General features: G+C 39.8%; 1 protein-coding gene across 50 annotated transcripts in view; it reads left to right on the top strand.

Annotated features, from left to right (window-relative positions):
• The window catches only part of MAP2 (microtubule associated protein 2), a 334,548-nt gene that overhangs the window by 276,147 nt on the left and 39,321 nt on the right, over positions 1 to 19,080 (top strand). For 26 of the 50 annotated variants that reach the window (XM_078379383.1, XM_078379378.1, XM_078379318.1 and 23 more), the window contains one exon: positions 15,230 to 19,060. The exons of 6 other annotated variants lie outside the window; for them this stretch is intronic. In XM_078379383.1, the coding sequence (XP_078235509.1) occupies positions 15,230 to 19,060 (3,831 nt within the window). Of the gene's footprint in view, positions 1 to 9,602; positions 9,858 to 15,211; positions 19,061 to 19,080 lie in introns of all 50 variants that reach the window. 18 more of the 50 variants (XM_078379355.1, XM_078379289.1, XM_078379394.1 and 15 more) reach the window with 2 other exon arrangements.

The following is a 19,080-nucleotide window of genomic DNA, read 5'->3' as shown; positions in this document are numbered from 1 at the left end:
TATATGATGCTCCTGCTTCCACAAGTCTCCCTTACGCAAATGACAAAGGTATCAAAACTGTACATTGTCTGAACAGTTCAAGTGAAGAGGATCCCTGTATTTCTGTGAAATACAGCAGGGACTCCCTTATCAGTGGGAGCAGTATCTGCTGATTTACTTATCCATTGTCTGAAAAGATTAAAAATATTAAAAGAAATATCTCTCCCCCTCTCTAATCTAACAATGGAGTTACAAGAACTGGATACTAGAGCGAGCCAGAGACCATGTACAGTGGTGCCTCGCATAACAATTTTAATTGGTTCCAAAAAAAAGTTATGTGAAACATCGTTATGCGAAACACCATTTTCCATAGGAATGCATTGGAAGCCGGTTAATCCGTTCCAATAGGCACGGATTGCCGTCCTTAAGCGAAAAAAACCCATAGGAAACATCGTTAAATGATACAATGTTTCCTCCATTAGAATGTATTGTAGCTGACTCAATACATTTCAATGGCTTTGCGAAGTCAATTTTTGCAAAATTAAGTGTGTCATAAAAGGGTCAAAAATGGTTTTAAATGCTTGGATTAGCTTCTGCACCCTATAAAACGGATGCAAAAGTTAATTTGGCTTTGATCTGACTTTTCGTTAATTAATGGTGAATTTTTTCCTCCCAACTTTTGACAGCTGTCAAAATCTGACAGCTCCATTATTTCCTATGGGGGAAGAAAAAATTCACAAAAAATTAATGAAGACACAGCAACTGTTCTAAATGCTTGGATTCGTTAGAGGACCCCCTAAGTCGTGTGCAAACCTGATTTGGCTTTGATCTGAACTTTCGTTAATTTATGGCGAATTGTTTTCTCCCCCATAGGAAAGCATGGAGCTGTCAGATTTTGACAGGTCCATTGGTTCCTATGGGCCGGAAAAAAAAATTAACCATAAATTAACGAAAAGTCAGATCAAAGCCAAATCAGGTTTGCACATGACTTAGGGGGTCCTCTAACGAATCCAAGCGTTTAGAACCGTTTTTGACCCTTCTAAGACACCTTTTTAATTGAAAAAAGAAACATCGTTAAGTGAAGCAGGGGACCTAAAATTGCATTTGTTATGCGAAGCATGGTCCCAAACTTCACTAAGCGAAAATCGCCCATAGGAAACATCGTTATATGGTGCATATTATTTTCTAAAAAAACATCGTTATGCGAATTAATCGCTAAATGAGGCAATCGTTAAGCGACGCACCACTGTATAGTGTTTGGTATTAAAATGGTGGTATGTGTTTTTCAGCATCCGCAGGGGAGCTTGGAACCAACTCCCCCTGCGGATACCGGGGTCCTACTGTATTTCCAGAGTCATCCAGACTGTTTGAACACAGAGTGCCAGAAGGTGATTTGCCATGGAATTTCAGAGTCCAGCTTTCCGTTTATTAAAAGAGTAGTATACATCTGTGAAATTAAAGCTGTGATTATGAAAAAGGAAATGTTCCCTACTGGTATTGAGAGGGTTCCGTTGTGTTTTCTCTCCCAGGCCCCTCCCAACCAAGGTAGTCCCATCCCCTGCCATGTCATTGAATGCCTCCCGACATACAGCCAGGAGCATGTGCAGAGCATTTCTCGCTGTTGAAAAGAGTAGTGTAGTCTTGGTTAAGTGCTTCTCCACGAATGCATCAAAACTATAGTCCATACAGGTTCAAAGGCCAAAATGAATACACAGAGAAACATTAGCTGTGAAGGAGCTGGTGCTGCCACATAGATCTAGCCCACCTGTCCTTTAATGTTCTCACACCTGAATAACACTGCCAACCCTGGCTTATTCCGTACTCTTCTCATAGTGCTTATCTTTGTTCCTCTCAAAAAAGAGGGGAGCTAATTTTTTAGAACTCACACGTTCACTTGAATATGTGTTTTATTTGGTATGATTCATGCAAAACGAAGGTGGACAATTTACAGAATTGGAGACAAGAACTGAAATATTGTGTTTTTTAAAAAAATCATTAAGATGCTTTTTAATTATTTAGCTTAGAATTTGAGCTGATCTGACTCCTTACAACCGAGGAGTCTGAGGGTGATAACCTTGTCAGCAGGTTGCCTAGCCTAGAATAGGAGGATGATTTCCTTCAGTCATCCTGTGGTGAAAATCACTGTGTAGTAGACATGACAAAGGTGGATGTGGCCAACCATGCAGCAAACACAAATTAGAGGAGGGGGAGAGAAAGAGAGAGGGAGAGGTATGTGAGTCACATCTATTTGAGAGGAAAGAAGGCTTTGCAGCTACAAGCTTCATTGTTCCATTTTTATAACCTGCACTTAGATAAAGAATGAGTGGCTTTCTTTGCACTACTTTGGGAGGTAAGGCACCTTATTTGATTTATTACAACTGTTTCAATACACAGAAAATTCTACAGCAGGATTTTGCTTTTCAGGGTATGTTGCTATTCCCAAGGAGTGTCTGATCCCATTTCATCAAACAGAACTGTGAAAGAGGGATTGGGGGTTGTCTTCTGCAGACCACTTGCCTCTTTGTCTGCTAGATGCTTCATGAGGCTAACCCTGGAGAGTACATGGCTTTATGTAGAAATAAAACAGGAATAAGCATGTTGATGAAAAACAGGGAAGGCCCCATGCAGTTCCCTTAGAATATATGTCTCTGAGCAATGACTTTGAAGCCAATAAGTTTTGTGCAAATTAATAATAGCTAAATTTTCTAAAAGAATGCAGAGTGGCAGGCATTAATTTTTTTTCTTCTTCATCAGATACCTAGAAACAAGAATTAAATAATCCTTTGTGTAAAAATATTTATCTGCTGGCTAGGCTACTAAGCCTAGGATGGTGGTGCCTAGACTGAATAAATTCACATTAAAAGGCCCTACTGCTCCAGAAGGACAGGATGTTCATATTTTGCATTGTCTTTTAGTTTCTTAAAATTAAAGAGTCCTATTGCAAAAGACAAAAGAACTTTTGCAATATTTTCTTCTGAAGAGGTTTAAAAACATAGAATTTCTAAATTCATTAGAAATGGGCAATGTCAACCTTGTGAAAAACAGAACTTGGAGGATACTGTGAAACAGTTTTGTGTTCCATCTTTATGCCATTATTTTGCAGTTTTTCATGCTAATTCAGGGGTTCTTTTGCATAATTTAATTGTTTCAGTTTGTACAATCTTGCTAGGCATGATGTGTGATGTACAGCTGCCGAAGACTGTGCATCATTCATTAAACTACACCCCTCAAACTTGTTATGAGAAGTTTTGTATGTGAAGGACACTAGACCACTTTCTTGATAACAGAGTCCAAGAATTGTGGGTGTCTCTCAAGTAGAATTGGAAGTATTGAGGAGAAAGTCATTTGGACTGGCCTACACTTTCTTTGTCCCTTGCTTAACACTTGGGCATTGCAGTTTCTGTGAAAACATAGCAGCTTTATCTTTCCTTGTGGGGAATGACAGAACACGAATGATTCAATTATAAGTTGAATTCTGGTGGGAAGAGGGGGACACAGGAATGTTACTGGGTGGGTTTCAATTCCTATGCAATTTGTATAGTTAGTGGCTTTTAAAAATCGTATATGTTCATCTTCTTTGTTGCAGCTAACAGTGGCCTATGGCTTTGAGATTGTGCATAATGAATAATTACGTATTGGTCTGCTTGGACTTGGCTTTTCCAGGAACTTGCCCTACAAGGAAAAATCTGGCAAATAGTCGTCCTTCAAATCCAAGCTTTATTTATTTTCTTTTTTAAAAAAGTGATCTACTGGTCCTCCACAAACAAACTGACATTCTCTTAGGACTGAAATGTAAATATAAATGCCTCTATTCCGATTTTACTGCTCGGAGGAGGCAACAACAGTGCAGCAGGGCTGCAAGATGCCAATGCCGATAGCTCCTGTGATTGTGTGCCTCCTCTCAAATTCTGACACAATGAACAAAACATCTCTAATGTCAAATCTGTTCTAAGTAGGCTTTCTGAATGATTTAGGATCCTGGAAACCCAGCATTCATGGAGGCAAAGGGTTCAACCTAGCACAAATATTTGTGGAGAGGTAGGCAACCGAAGATGTTGCAGGTTCTTAAAAATGGAGCTAAACAAATGGCTGCTTTGATGTCAGCCTATTTGTTCCTTTCAATAGTTGTTTAAATTAGTTCCCTTTAAAAAAAAAAAGAATGTGATAGTGCTAAAGGAGAGTTATCAATTCCCGAACTCCTTTTATGTTGATGAAGGATGTTGCTTAAAGGAAGGAGTTAAAATGTCAGAAATAAACACTGGGGAGAAGGCTACACAGATCGGCTCAGGAGCATCTCTGATGAATGCAGAATCCAATTATTATGAACTCTATGAATGGAATGCTTTATTCCTGTTTTTCTCAAAAGCAGATGGGGCATAGTAATTTCCTTTTATATTGTGGTTTGGTTAAGAGACATTGTGAAGTTGAACCTGCTTTATTAAAATGTAGTTTTGCCTTTAAAAAGTTCAGCCATGTCATACTATGGACACTCTAATTTTTCAGTGGCTGAGATGGATTTTGGATTATAGAGACAAGCAACTGAGAGGAATTAAGAGGTTTCTCATGCTTCTTTGGCAAATACATTTCTGTGTCCAGATTATCTTCTATTATAAAATGTGATTGTGGGACATACTATGGCAAATTTGTTCTTGACTCATATCTATGGCTGGAGCCAGATTTAGGTACCTGCAACTGGCTTGGCAGGAACGGGTTTACCCTTCATCTCATGGTTGAAGTGCCCCAAAATCTAACACAGAGCACTGCTGAATGTGGTGAATTATGAGGGGAATTCCTCAAACATTGGGTGTGGGGATTGTCTGCTAACAGAAGAGAAGTCATGCATCCAACTCCTAGACTGTTCATATTACACCATTGATCCATCATGTTTTTTGAATGAAATACTTGTTTTGGCACTTGAATTTGTTTGCATCCCTCAGATATCTAAGTTTTCTTTACTGTTCCTGCAAGAATAAATAACAAATGCATTAACGTTTACAATGCATTAAATCCATACATTGTGCCTTCAAGATTACACACTGAGCTTCGTATGGTTGGTTTCTGCCATCCCATGATGTTATCAATGTCTAGTACAAGTGTGCATGTTTCCATCCTGTCTCATTATATACATTTATGTCTGTCCAAGTTCTCCCTGCAGTTTCTTTCTGTATGTCTGCCTATAGATGAAGGAGCTGAGGATGAGGTGCGACCTCTTCACCATGGCCCCAGGTATGGGCCAGCTGTCACAGGGGAGAGGTGTCACTTCCTCACTCCCTCCATTTCTGTGTCTGTGCCTGATGATGAACCCTACAATTCAGATGAGGAGAATTATGAGCACCTTTTATTCAGCTCTGAATGGACTGAAGCTGGTACACAACATAGTGTCAGAGCCCAAAGTGGAGAGGTCTTGTTAAGATGTGAAGGTGAACAAAGCATGGTCCCTCTGTTTTTCTTTTCTCCTCCAGCCTCACGCACCACATTAATTTCATCATTTGTATCCAGGGTTGCTATATTTCAGGTTTAAGCCTGACTTTTTAGGCTTTCATTTTCCTCCTGTCAAGGTTTTCTCTATGATCTTTACAAACTCATGTCTATCAGGCATATGCCCTGGGATTTTCCCTGACCTGCCAGTATAACCATCCTTCAGCTATTTATACTCTTCCCCCTGAGCCTCCGAAGGTCAGCTCCTTGTGGGTTTCCCTCAAAAAAAAGGGGGGGGGGAATGGGAGAAATCTGTTGTTGTTGTTGTTTAGTTGTTAAGTCATGTCCGACTTTTCGTGACCCCATGGACCAGAGCACACCAGGCCCTCCTGTCTTCCACTGCCTCCCGGAGTTGTGTCAAATTCATGTTGGTAGCTTCAGCTTTAAAAAATACTTAGTATCTTTTGCTAAGATAGGCAGCACTACAACCAGTTCAAAATGTTACTGGGAGTAATATGCATGCAATACAGCAAGTATCAATCATGCATATCCTGACATAGCAATCATATGGTATGATGCATTAGAAATATCACATGCCTTTTAAAAAATTTGAGACTTGGAAACGTGCCCGAACATTGTTATATTTATAAGTAGCATGGCCATCATGATGCCTTTTTGCATGTTCAACTTTTCGTCATTGTATTATGTACGTGCAGTTTATCTGACTATAAAAGAGAAGAAAATAATTAAAAATGCCTATTGGTATTCACATAGGTTTTTCATAATTTGCTATGGCTAATTATGGCTAATTGTCAGGTGCCAGAATGCATGTCAATTGTATGTGTAGCCATGTGCCTGGTTGTGTAACCGAGATGTGGCCCCAGCACCTCATCAATTAATTGCAGTTAGCTGGTAGAAGTTACAATAATATCAACAGGATTCCATTGGTTATTCAACAAATTCTTACTTTGATTTCCTTACTGAATTCAATTTCTATTCCTGTATTGTCTATGACAAGGAATCAGAGAAGTAGTAAAGTGTGCACAAGGCATGCCATTTTTCTCTTTATTTATTATACCTCTGTGTCTCATCACAAATTTCCTTTGTAACCTTTCTGACATTTAAAGTAATACCTTGCTGTGTGCTGAGAACAGTGGGGGCACTGTGGAATTAATGTGATCCTTTGAACGTCCATGCCACTTGCAAGATGAAATAGAAAACCTTCCTGTATCATTTTTTTCCAAGCTCAGCAAATTCATATAGATGTTGAAATGAAACAAACCAAGATAGTGAACACCACCAGATGTGGTATCAGCCTTGACTTACCGTTCACTTATTTTTAGGCAGGGATCCCAATGCTCTGTACTTTCCAATTGACTATGAAGCTCATTAGGACAAATTTCAAGATAGTTGTGCACATTCTGAAATTATCTCTAGGAGTGACCATTTGTATCTACTTTAGTGGGATGAGAGAATTTGTTTTATCTAACTATGGTTGACTTAATATTATATATCAGAAGGATAAATAATTAACAGTGTGGCACAAATAAGGAACAAACTTTTGTCCAATATTTGCTTTTTTTTTACTTTCTAGAAGAATGAAAGAGAAAGCTTCTGTTTGATTTAATATTGCCTGTTGAAACAAAGAATTTGTAACACAATGTTCTCCAGTTTATTTGTGGTCTGTTTAGAATTAATTTTGCACAAATAATAATAGATGGTTGTGAACATGTTCAAGTTTGAATGCTCTCTTTTCCCTTCCATGAATGAGGAGAAAAGATTTAACAATTCCATTCCTGACTAAGAAGAAATTATGGTTTGCTGTTGCTTTCTGATGGTGGTTTACTGAAATCACAGTATGTTAATGTGCCAAGCTTTTTGAAAAAGGCATAAAGATTTATATCTGTATTGTATTTCATCATTTTATCATAAATGTTTCCACTATATAAAATAGCATAAAGATTTAGTTCCTCATTTTTTCATCATTTCTGCCATTTGTGACTCGATTAAATGTTATCATATTCCATGTCTGTTTTAGCATGATACATGCCGGGAGGGCAGAATCCCCATTCCGCAGGTATAGGTCCACCACCTGTGGAAAGGGCAGCTCTGTATTTTGAAAACTTTTTGCAGCATGAAGTTGCACCTTCCGTGAAATGAGGTTATGGTAACAGAATGAGTTAAGATCTGTTTTACGTGTATACAGTACGAGTCTTTTCTAACTGGTATGGCAGACTAGTTTCTAAGGTGCATGTATTATTTTGTATAGATAATAGAAAATATTCTTTATATTATGAATGCATACAGGCCTTATTCACTTTCTCTTTACATCTCCTACAGTAGTTCTTAGGGGAAGAAAATCCTTTGTTTATTGTTCTTCAATTCCTCACAGTAAATCTGTTTTTTTTTAATTGCTTCGGTGTGTATTGCTGAATGAAAGGTTAGGCTGTTGAGTTTCACTGCAGTACATACAATCTCTATATTGAACTCTAAAGGTGTAGCAATGATACAGTAAGCCGCTATAGAAAGCCAGCATCGTGCACACTGCTTCCTGTTGTGCCCATTTTTTTAAAAAAAGTTTCAGTCACTCATGTATTTGTTCACTCACAGTTAAGTGCTACATCATAATGTCTGTGTGTCTTTTTAACCCTTCACCAATACATCTTTTGCTGGGTGCATATTTATCTATCCTGTTTCAATTTCAGTATTCAACCCCCAGTTTTTCCAAGGTCCAGTGGTGTACCTCTTTGTCCAGTGCTATCTCCCCTTCCTCCTCCTCCTGCTGCAGCATTCAGTGACATAGAAGCAATTCCAGAGAGTTTCCCAGCTAGGTCTTTCAGGGGCAGAAATGATCTGCCAGAGGGAGTGGATATTGCTTCTGCTGGCAGAAGCAGCAAGTCCCATCAGAGATACACCACTGAATCTTGGCCATGAACCACAGCAGTCTAAAAAGAAGTGTTAAGTTGAGAGAAGGATAATTCTCAGTTACTTCGTAAGTCCCCCCCCCCAAAAAAATATAGAGTCTTAATTTGGCATTGGAATTTCTGCAGCAACAGTGTTTTATATTCTAAGCACTGCTGGTGAGACACCTCTAAGCTGCCTAGCAGGCTGCTACATATTGGAGACCCAGTCCTTCAAAGACCACCTGAGCACATAGAGATGTTCACTTAGAGGTTTAAAAGTCAAAAACAGCACTTTATGGTGGGCTTTTAAAGCAACCGACCCAACAAAGCAGACACAAAATCAGAGTTAAACACTCTATACACCCTATTTTAGTCAGAAATCCTGTTGCCACATTCAGAACCACCGGTAGCTTCTGGAGAGTTTTCAGAGGCTGCCATATCTTAGCATAATGCAGTAATCAAAAATATAATTTTGTTTTGACTATAGATGCATCTTTTTTCAGAACCATCTATCACCACCAAACATTTCCATTTCTATGGTTAATTTGGCCCAAACATTTTGGTGCAGTCGTTTCCACTTCGGGAACAATAAAACATTTTCAGCTCCATCTTTCTTCTAAAAATGAAGCATGGGTGTGGTTTGGGAATGATGCTGCCTGAAATTATGTTTTGGCAACTGGAGGTGTTCTGTGGGCTTTATGGGCTGTTTCTTTCCCATTGAGTTCACAGTTTCCTTCCCTTTTGTCCCTGTGAGCATTACACCTGGTTCAGTATTATGTCTGAACTAGCATAGCCATATTTTCTGGGAACTAGAGAATGAACCAGCATTGCCTATTCCTTTGTATTAAAGCAGCTTAGTGTTGGTTAATTATGGTAATTTCATTCTCTATGTAAAATTGAGACATAACCATGACCCCCCCAAAGGAGACATAAGAGTGAAAAGGAGGGGTGTGCAGATGTGTAGGTCTTCTTCATTTGTCAAATAATGGCTTAGTGATTGGTCAACGTGTCACCAAACTGGACCACAGTTTTCAAGGCAGAAAAAGAAATACCTTGGTATAATAAATTGAGTGGTTCACTGTAGAAATGACACACCGTTTTAAAGAAAACGCAATGCAAGCCATCTTGATTTCATAAACCTTTGAGTGGGAAAACAGCTAAGAAATATACAACTCTGCACAGAGCTGAAAATGTTGTGTAGGACCAACTGGGTAACATGCCTGCATCTTGTATTGTGTGTTAGTCTTGAAGATGTTGCCTCATTTTTCCATCCTCTCCCCCCTTCCTCCTGCTCCCCTGAAGAAGAAGAAGAAAAAGAAGATGAAACAACAGCTAGAGGTCAAGTGACGGATGAACCCAAACCTATGGTTCTTCTTGGTGCAGAGGAATGTGAGGGAACATGTGGGCCTGTTGCTGACCCTTTGCAACAAGTAGAGGGCTTCAGGGCCATCCAGCAGGGTTCCATTCCTGAAGACCAAGTGGCTCGCAATGGGGAAAGTGTACTTACAATGGAGGAGGAACCCTTGAAAGCAAAATTGCCTTCCTTGGGTGAGGAAGGTGTGTCCTTCTTCAGGACCTGTATGTGTTGGCTGCATATGAGCTGCTTTTAAGTTTTTTTTCCAGTCTCTGTTCCATTTACCCTTCTCCCCATGACTGTTGTTCTCATGATTAATGCTCTTATTATTATGCTTGAAGAGTGCATTAACAGGCAAGCCAATTGCCGTATGATGACATGGTTTCCCGCCATTGCAGCTGATTCCGGACTTTACCAAAAAAAAAAAAAAAAAAAAAAGTTTTCCACCCATAACACAGTATGCTTTGCAGCCAGCCTGATGTCCTTCAAAGTCTCCCCTCCCTTTTCATTGCAGACATGTTTGCCAGTCACATTGCTGATCTGTATGTGATATATTTCTTTTGTTTATGGTGCAGAAGCTCATCTGCTTTCATTTCAAGAAACAAACTGATTAACCCTGACTTTGACATAAAGAGGCTTATTTCTAATTTTTGTTTGTTTGCAAGTGCGCAAATGTATTTTTGCTTGTGCTTCAGTGTATTTTAGCTCAATTTCCTTAAGGCTGCGCTTCTTATGTCATATCTCTGCCATTCATTGCGGTTCCACTGTGACCCTCCTTTGCCATTGCCAGAATTTTGAGTTTTCATGTACTTCACCTTTCTTACAAGCAGATAACCCAAGCTGAAACTCTAGCGTGGGAAGAAAATCCCCTTGGATGCCAGTTATATTTTGGACAGCATAATTAAAAGCAAGATTTATTAGACACTAAGAGAGAAATTTTACATCACTAACTCAAGCAGACCATACCAAAACTCTTAATTGAAGAAGAAATTAATCAAAGGTTCAGGATTTGGCCTTCTCAATTATATTGCTTATACCTGGTTGGCTGGATGAGGCTGCCATCCAGAGGTCTGTGCAGCTTCTCAAATTTCTCTGCACCTTTTTGTGAAGCCCTTGAAAAGATATTTCCTCAAGAATTCAGCCTAACTTCCATTCTATCAATATTAATGAAAGCTCAATTAAGGTAAAATAGCTGAACTCCATGAGCACAGTGCTCCAGCTGCCATGGTCTATTGCCAGTGAGGTGGGAGTTGTAGTCCAACACATTTTCAGGGCACCAAATTGGGTGAATGTTGATGGGAACAGATGTTGCTGGGAGAAGAAAAATCAGCATGGCTTCTGTCTTCCTTAATTCTATTCATTTATAATCCCCTGAGAACATCGAGAAGCATATAGGCACAAACTAAATGTGATATAATCTCCTTCTTAGAAAATGAAAAACAAAATAAAATAAAATAAAAGCAGTCAGTAAGAAGTATATATAGGGAGATTTGAATTGGGAATACAGTGATTCAGGGTTAACTTTTAAAAAAAAATCTCCTACACTGTTTTCCTGATTAAAATTCCTCCTTTCCAGGTCAATACAGGACAAATAGCACTTACCTAGGGATGGCATGTGATTTTGATTTGGAAACTGATGAAGAGAGGATCAGCTCCTTCCACTGCTTTAGTCCCATTGTAACTCTGCTCTCAAGGGCTGCTGCTGATCCCTTAAAGAAAGGGAAAACATTCCTCCAACACATCCTATCAATAGTGACCTCTGCTACCTGTTGTTTAATCAATCACTGTTTTATATGAAAATCTGTCCTCTGAGTCTGGAGTTTCATTAAGTTTCACTGAAGACCTTTGATGAGACACTTCAATGGGAATAATTTGCAGATTCCACTAATAGCAGAGGACATTAGTGTTTATAGTGGAATAACATAAGTATGAGTATGGTCCCCAATGTCACCAAACTATACCAGCATAAATTAGGATAGGTTGGGGCAAACAGGGAGGTGCTTACATTTTAGAGGTAACACTGTAATGCAGTAAAAGCTTGATCAGATTAAAAATAATTTTAATAATCTTTCCTACTTTCAATACGAGACAGCAAAATGGCCAATAAGATTCAGCATAACTCTGCAAAACTGTACACATGGGCAGAGAAAAATAATGCCCCATATTCATTTCTGTGGTCTAAACTGTCAGTAACGTCCCTAGGAAAGCATTATTGGGAGAGGGGAAGAGTTCACAGCAAATATCTCATGACACATGTCGACTTAATTTTTGTGACTGTCAAAATGATATCTACTAAAAGTTGAAATATCTTCTATAAGGATGGGGAAAGGTTTAAAAGGTTATGAAGACCATGACAGATATTGTTGTCACTTTGACTTATATAGCACCCCGTAGTGCTTAGAGCACTCTCTGGGCGATTTACAATAGTCATTCTCAACCTTTTTTTGGCCACGGGCATAAACACAATATGAAAGAAATATAGGCTGAATCAGGATTTTATAAGTTGCATAACAAATCTCATAAGGTGGTGTGTAAAGATTTGTTTCCAGTCTGTACGCCCCTTCAAATGTGCCAGGGCCCCCCAAGGGGCCTTATGGCCCCCATTGAGAATGGCCTGGTTTACAATGTAAGCTTTCAAGGAACCGCATGTCTCCCAGTGAGCTGGGTACTCAGGTTACCAACCAGTTTACTGGAAGAATGGAAGGTTGAGCAACCTTCAGCCATCTACCTGAACCCATCAGGACTTAACTCAGATCATGAGCAGAGGCTTGACTGCAGCACTGCAGTTTAACCACAGCAGCACAGTACTTTATTCATGGACTCAAGGGCCATGAGCTTTTCCACTGCTCTGACAGGCCATCATGTTACCCGTCACATAAACAGGTGACGAGTCATACAACGACTGTAAAATTGAACCAGGGGGAAGTGTGTACACAGTTGCCTTCTGCTCCAGAGAACATACCATATTTTTCGCTCCATAAGACGCACCTTTCCATAAGACACACCAATTTTTAGGAGAAGAAAACAGGAAAATATAATCTGTTTTCTTCACTCCGTAAGACGCACAGACTTTCCACCACCACCCCTGTTTTGTGGGGAAAAAGTGTGTCCTATGGTGCGAAAAATACGGTACTTTTTAATGTTACGGAAAGTGAGTACAGAGAAATGCTTTACTGTATCAACTCACTCAAGTAATCTGAAGTAATCTTAAGTAGGTTCAGAACAAAGAGGGATAGTTTTCTGTGCAAATAATTGGTGGGATTCCTTGTCATTGATACAGTGGTAGTCCCTATCTCGAATGGCTATTTTAAGAGATTAGTCAAATTCAGAGTGAATCGGCTGTTGAGCGGCTATTGACCATGAGAGCTGAAAACGGAGCATCCGTATTATTCACATCCTAGCCAAACGGTGGACTTCCAAAAGGGACTTGGCTACCCACTGTTGGAGGCAGAATTCTGGAGTTTTTCAGCACATTTGTTTACGAAAAAACTGTGTGTGACATATGGTGCATTTGCTACATGAAATTCTTTTTTTTTTTTTTTCTGGTGCAGCGTTCTTCTACTGGCAGCCTGGATTGCTTGTAGAACAGCTGCTCTGCATGAGGAAGCCTGTTTCCCCATTTGGAACAGGTTCTCTGGATCATAGCCCATAGATTTTAACTGGTTTGTCTCAGGGCACTCCCTATGCAATTCGTTACTGGGCTTCTTCAGTCTGTCTGCTCTCATGAAGTTATGAAATCATATTAAAAATGGCAATGTTGCAAAGGGGAGCATTTATGGAAATAAATATGACACATTGGCCAGAATCCTATTTCGTTTTTATGCCCAGTACAATGCAATTGGTGTAAACTTTGGCAGTGAATTGCCTCAAGTTGAGATGTCAGTGTAGGCATTTGCTATTGTGTACCAAGTCACACGACGCAGTATGCAACATCAACTCTCTACAGTGATGTCTTAACTTGTGGTAATTCGCCACTGAGATTGATTTTGATTGTATTGTGTTGGAGAGGGTAACTATATAGTATACTTGGTCATTACAACAGAAATATGGAAGCATCCTTCTGGTTTTGATTAGTTATGTTACGGTTTCCTGTTCCTAAATTCACAAGGAGTCCAGTAATAAAGTTTATTAGTTTTTGCAGCCCAATCTTGTATACAGTACCTTTACTTAGGAGTAAGCGCCACTGGTCCCTGGAACTTATACCTAAGTAAATATGCAGAAGTCTGTAGTGTTAATGATGTGTCATTTTTTTCTTCCTTCAAAATAATGAACTGTTTCTTTGCTGACTGCAAAGGTAGATTGCTTTCCTACTGAACTACTTATATGTACTGGGAACTTGGAAGCTTGCCAGATTTTTTAGAATATGTCTTCTAAGATACATGTAAATAGATAGTCCTTAGGAAAATACGATGAAGGAGATGGCATTGTACAGGCCAAATAACTGGCTGGAGAATTGAAGTCTAATTGATCAGTTCATAAAATATTGAAGAAAGACATCATTATATAGAATGCTATCAAAGAGCATAACCAAATTAAGAATTACCATTTCTGTATTTTAAATCAGAAAACATAAGCCTAACTTTTTCAGCAATGTGTTAGAAGTTGCAATTTTGTTGGTTTTGTTTGAGCAACTCTTAAGTGTTCACCTTTTCTTTTAAATCTTAAATATTAGATAGAGAGAAAAGCAGGCCTCGGGTCACATTTTAGGAGAAGAGTTTCATGACAATAATCTGTGTTTTTTGTTTTCTTCAGACTTTGGGGAGAGTGAATGTTATTTCTCATTTTACAAGTGGAAATGGTTATATGCATCATTTATTTATATATGTGTCTATATATTTGTGATGGTTGTTTGGTAGAAATCAAACAAACTGAATTAGGCCCTTAAATTGATTTAGACATTTGAATACTAAATATAATACTTTTACTGCACATTTCTAGTCATTAAAGCTGCTGGACAGCTCAGTGGTTTAGGTAAGAGGTTGAGAGTTCAATTCCCCCGCTGTGCCTCCTTGACTGGGGCTGGACTTGGTGATCCAGAGGGTCCCTTCCAGCTCTGCAGTTCTAATATGATGATGATGATGATACCTCCATATGACTCTAAATCAGAATTTATATCATCTTTACTATATAATGAAGCACCGTAACATGAAATTGGCTTTTTTTTTAATTGTAATGATTGTGGAGGAACTGAGCTGTGGAAGAGGAAAAAAATGTGTTGCCTTATTTACTGTAGATAGGATAATTTCAGCCTGTCCCAGGTGGGCACCCTGAAAATATGTTTGACTACAACTTCCATACTCCCCAGTCAGCATTGGCATCAGATTGGGGAAAGCTAGTTTAAGTGTAAAGTACAAATTGTTATTAAGATACTTGCAAAACTTTCTCCTTCTAAAATAAGAGTGGGGAAAAATGCTGAACAGTAAGAAACTTCTAAATAGGAACCCTTGTTGCATGTGGCCATATTTTTACCATTCTACCATGCCAAATGATGCTATAAATCAGTTTGCTGCTGCATGTAGATGCTTTAAGTAATCTGTTGTAAAATCCAATCAAACAGCTACAGATTTACTTGCAGCCTCGAAGATGGAAATCCATGTCCAGGAAGGGACAGACCTTTTCACAGCTGACCCATTAGGCACAAAGGGATCAGAGAAAGGAAGTAAAACTAGTGAACAACCTATACATGATGCCTTAGCACCACAGCCAGCAAAAAGAGAGACTGTAGAAAAAGCAGAACCACGGGGCAAAGAAGGAGAGAAGACGCTTCCAGCTCTGCCACAACAGGTGTTGGATACAAGTCTACAAAGGAAAGAAGACAAATCAGATTCTGATTCTGCTGGAGGATCACTGTCTCTGCATCAAGAACAAAAGGATTTGCACAGAGAAAGTGAAACAGATGAAAAGAAACCTGCCAGCGAAACAGTACCTTTAGAATCTAAAGATGATCAAGTTGATGGGGGGAAAAGTGACTTTGCTTCTCCTGAAAGAATAGGTTCTTCCCTGCTTTCAGAATCAACAGGAGGCAGAACAGAGGTAGTTGAAAGTGCCCTTTCTTCTCATGCTTTGCCAGCTGTTCTACCTAAATCCGACACAGAAGATAGTAACAAACTGATGCAAATATCTACACCTACAGACATTGCCAAAGACCTTCCAAAAGACCAAAAGATGGACAAAGAGCAGGTAAAAAACCAGGAAGAAGAATTTTCAGTGGTGATTACGCCTGCCTCTCAACCAGTTGTAGTGCAATCACCCGTCCAGAGTGTTCCTCTTTGGGAGGAAGAGAAGGATATGACAGAAGATGAAAGTGATGAAGAGGGGTACTCTGTTTCTACTAGACAAAAGCCCAGAGAATTAGATGATAAAAGTCTTGCAGCTCATGACCAACACACAACTGTTCTGAATAAAGACATAATGGGAGAAGAAAGCGATTTGAACAAATCCTTTGATACTGGTAAAGCAGAGGAGTTGGAGATTTCTCATGATTCGACAACATGGACTATTAAAAAAGAAGAAGAGCACAGCATGGCAAGCTTCACAGATAGATTTGAGCAAGAACTGTTTCCAGAAAAATTAGAAGAGACATTAGATAAAGTTGTATTGTCTAAAACCATAGAGGAGCCCCTTACTGAACAAAGTAAAGACTCTCTCGAAGGGAAAGATTCTGGAAAGGTTAGGAAGGGGGAAGTGCTTTCTGTTGCAGATTCAGAAATGCTAAAAATGCATCTAGAAGAGGATAAATCAGGGATGTCTACATATTTTGAGACGTCTAATCTTAAGGAGGATGCTATCAAGAGTGACATGCTACAGCAAGGCAGTGATTACTATGAACTAAGTGATACTAAGGAAGAGACCTATGATCCTTATTGTAAAGATTTCCTTGTATCTAAAAAAGACACTGAGGAATATCAGCCAGAGACCTACCAGCATTCCAGTATGCCTGCTCATGAAATAGGTTATAGTAGTCTTGCTCAGGGATTCCCCAAAGATGAATCTAGGGAACCTAGCTCTCCTACAGAACGAATGTACACTATTGACCCCAAAGTGTATGGGGATAAGAGAGAACTCCACAGCAAAAATAAAGATGACCTAACTCTAAGCAGAAGTTTAGGACTTGGCGGAAGATCTGCCATAGAGCAAAGGAGTATGTCCATTAACCTGCCCATGTCCTGCTTGGACTCTATAGCACTTGGGTTTAATTTTGGACGTACGCATGACCTTTCGCCTCTAGGCTCAGATATTCTAGATAATGCTAGTGGGGATGAAGGTGAGGATTATTTGCCAGCTACCACCCCAGCAATAGAAAAAACTCCCCAGTTCCCATCAGAGAGCAGGGAAGAAGACGAGAAGACTGAGGAGGCAAAACAAAAAGAAGGGGGTGAAATCCAAGTGGAGCCTCTGTGTGAGTCACCCTTCCTGGCTAAAGATTATTACAAAAATGGGACTGTAATGGCTCCTGACTTACCTGAAATGTTAGACTTAGCTGGCACAAGGTCACGACTAGCATCTGTGAGTACAGAGGCCGAGGCAGCACAAAGGAAGTCGATTCCTTCGGAGACAGTTGTAGAGGACAGCAGTGCAATACATCACCTTATGATGGATGATAACCACATGACATTAAAGGCTGACAGTCAACTGGAAGACTTAGGTTACTGTGTTTTCAACAAATACACAGTGCCAATGCCATCTCCTGTCCAGGACAGTGAAAACTTGACAGGAGAGAGCTGCCCCTTTGATGAGAAAATTAGGAGAGGTGTCGTTGCAGATCTCTCATTGATAGAAGTGAAGTTGGCAGCTGCCGAGAGATCCAAAGAAGAAAAAGATCCCTCTGTTGATTCAGCAATTTTAGGCAAAGACTTTGAGCAAGAGAGGAAAGCTATTGATAAACTAGATACCGTGTTAGAAAAAAGTGAGGAGCACATGGAGTCTAAGGAAATATTGACTTCTGAGGGCACTGAGCATGAAAAAACAATGCCTGCTTCAACTCTGGAAAGCACAGATGAGAAAAATCTAGTTGGACTGGAAGAGAAAGTATCTTTGTTAAGTGAGAAAGAGGAAAGTGTTGTCCATGTTCCTGCAGAGATAGGCAAAGCAGAGATCTCCTTCAAACCAGACTATAATGCTATAAAGCATGACCTGGACTCTGCTGCTCGGCAAGTTGAGCAGGAATACCAGAGTAAGCTAGGAATGCAGGTCAGTGATACTGTTTCAGAGCAGCACACAGAGGATCAAGAAAAGATTGTATCCATATTGCCCCAAGAACCCATTGTCTCTGCAAAAGAGGAAACCGCTTCTATCAAAGATGCCACCAAGCTGTCTGAATCTGAAGTTAAAGAAAAGGGGGGTAAGCCTGATCTGGTGCATCAAGAAGCAGTTGATAAAGAAGAATCGTACGAGTCAAGTGGTGATAATGACCAAGCACCAGAGGGCTTGCCTGGAGAAGTGTCCAAACCATATGCTGGCAAAACAGAACCAGAAAGTCCATCTCTGTCAGAAGAAGAGACTGCATCACAGCTGTTAGTTGAACAACCAGTTGCAGATGTATCCAAAGCTGCACAAGAAGAAACAATTGCAATTCAAATGGAGAACATACCACAGCCTGAGGAAGATCACGTAGAGTCTCTGGAGTCAGCTGGGCCCCTGAAAACTGAAACTTTACCATGTGATTTAAAATCTGAGGACATAAGAGAACCTGTGGAAGGAGAAGAACAAGAGAAAGAGATTAAACAATTAGAGGAGATAAAACAAGAAGTTCAGCTAAAAGAAGAGACAGAAGAGATTAAGCAAACAGAAGAACATGAGAAAGAGAGTAAGACAGAAGTAAAACACGAGGACGAGAGAAAATTGGAAGATGAGCATGAGGAAGAGAGTAAACAAAAACAACAAGAGGAAGAAATTCGAGAAGAAATAGAGGAAAAGACTGAGCAGGAACAAAAAGAACTGCATAAGCAGGAAGAAGAAGAGATTGAGAAAGGAGGTGAAGAAAAGGCGTTGGAGAAAACTGTTGAAAAAGAAGTGGAGGTGTGTAAAACTGCACCTGGGGAGATGCCTGAGCTCAAAGGAGTAATAGAGTCTGTTGTTACCATTGAGGATGACTTCATTACAGTAGTACAGACAACAGTGGATGAGGGAGAAACCAGCTCCCATAGTGTGCGTTTTGCTGAGGCACTGCAGGCTGACACAGGAGAGGAAGGCTTCTACCCTGAAGGAGAAGTGAGCACGGAAGTCGAGATGGTAGCTGACGTAGAAGAAGAAACAAAGGAAAGCTCTCTTGAAGCTCCTGGCTCACCTGAGAGGGAAGAAGTACCATGTACTGATTACAAGACCGAGACGTATGATGATTATAAAGATGAAACAACCATTGATGACTCGATCCTGGACACCGACAGCATTTGGGTGGATACTCAAGGTGTGCCTTATCCTTTTTTC

The sequence above is a fragment of the Pogona vitticeps genome, chromosome 1 (genome assembly GCF_051106095.1).
Source record: "Pogona vitticeps strain Pit_001003342236 chromosome 1, PviZW2.1, whole genome shotgun sequence".
NCBI classification, from domain to species: Eukaryota; Metazoa; Chordata; class Lepidosauria; order Squamata; family Agamidae; genus Pogona; species Pogona vitticeps.
This window is presented reverse-complemented; position numbering and strand designations above follow the sequence as displayed.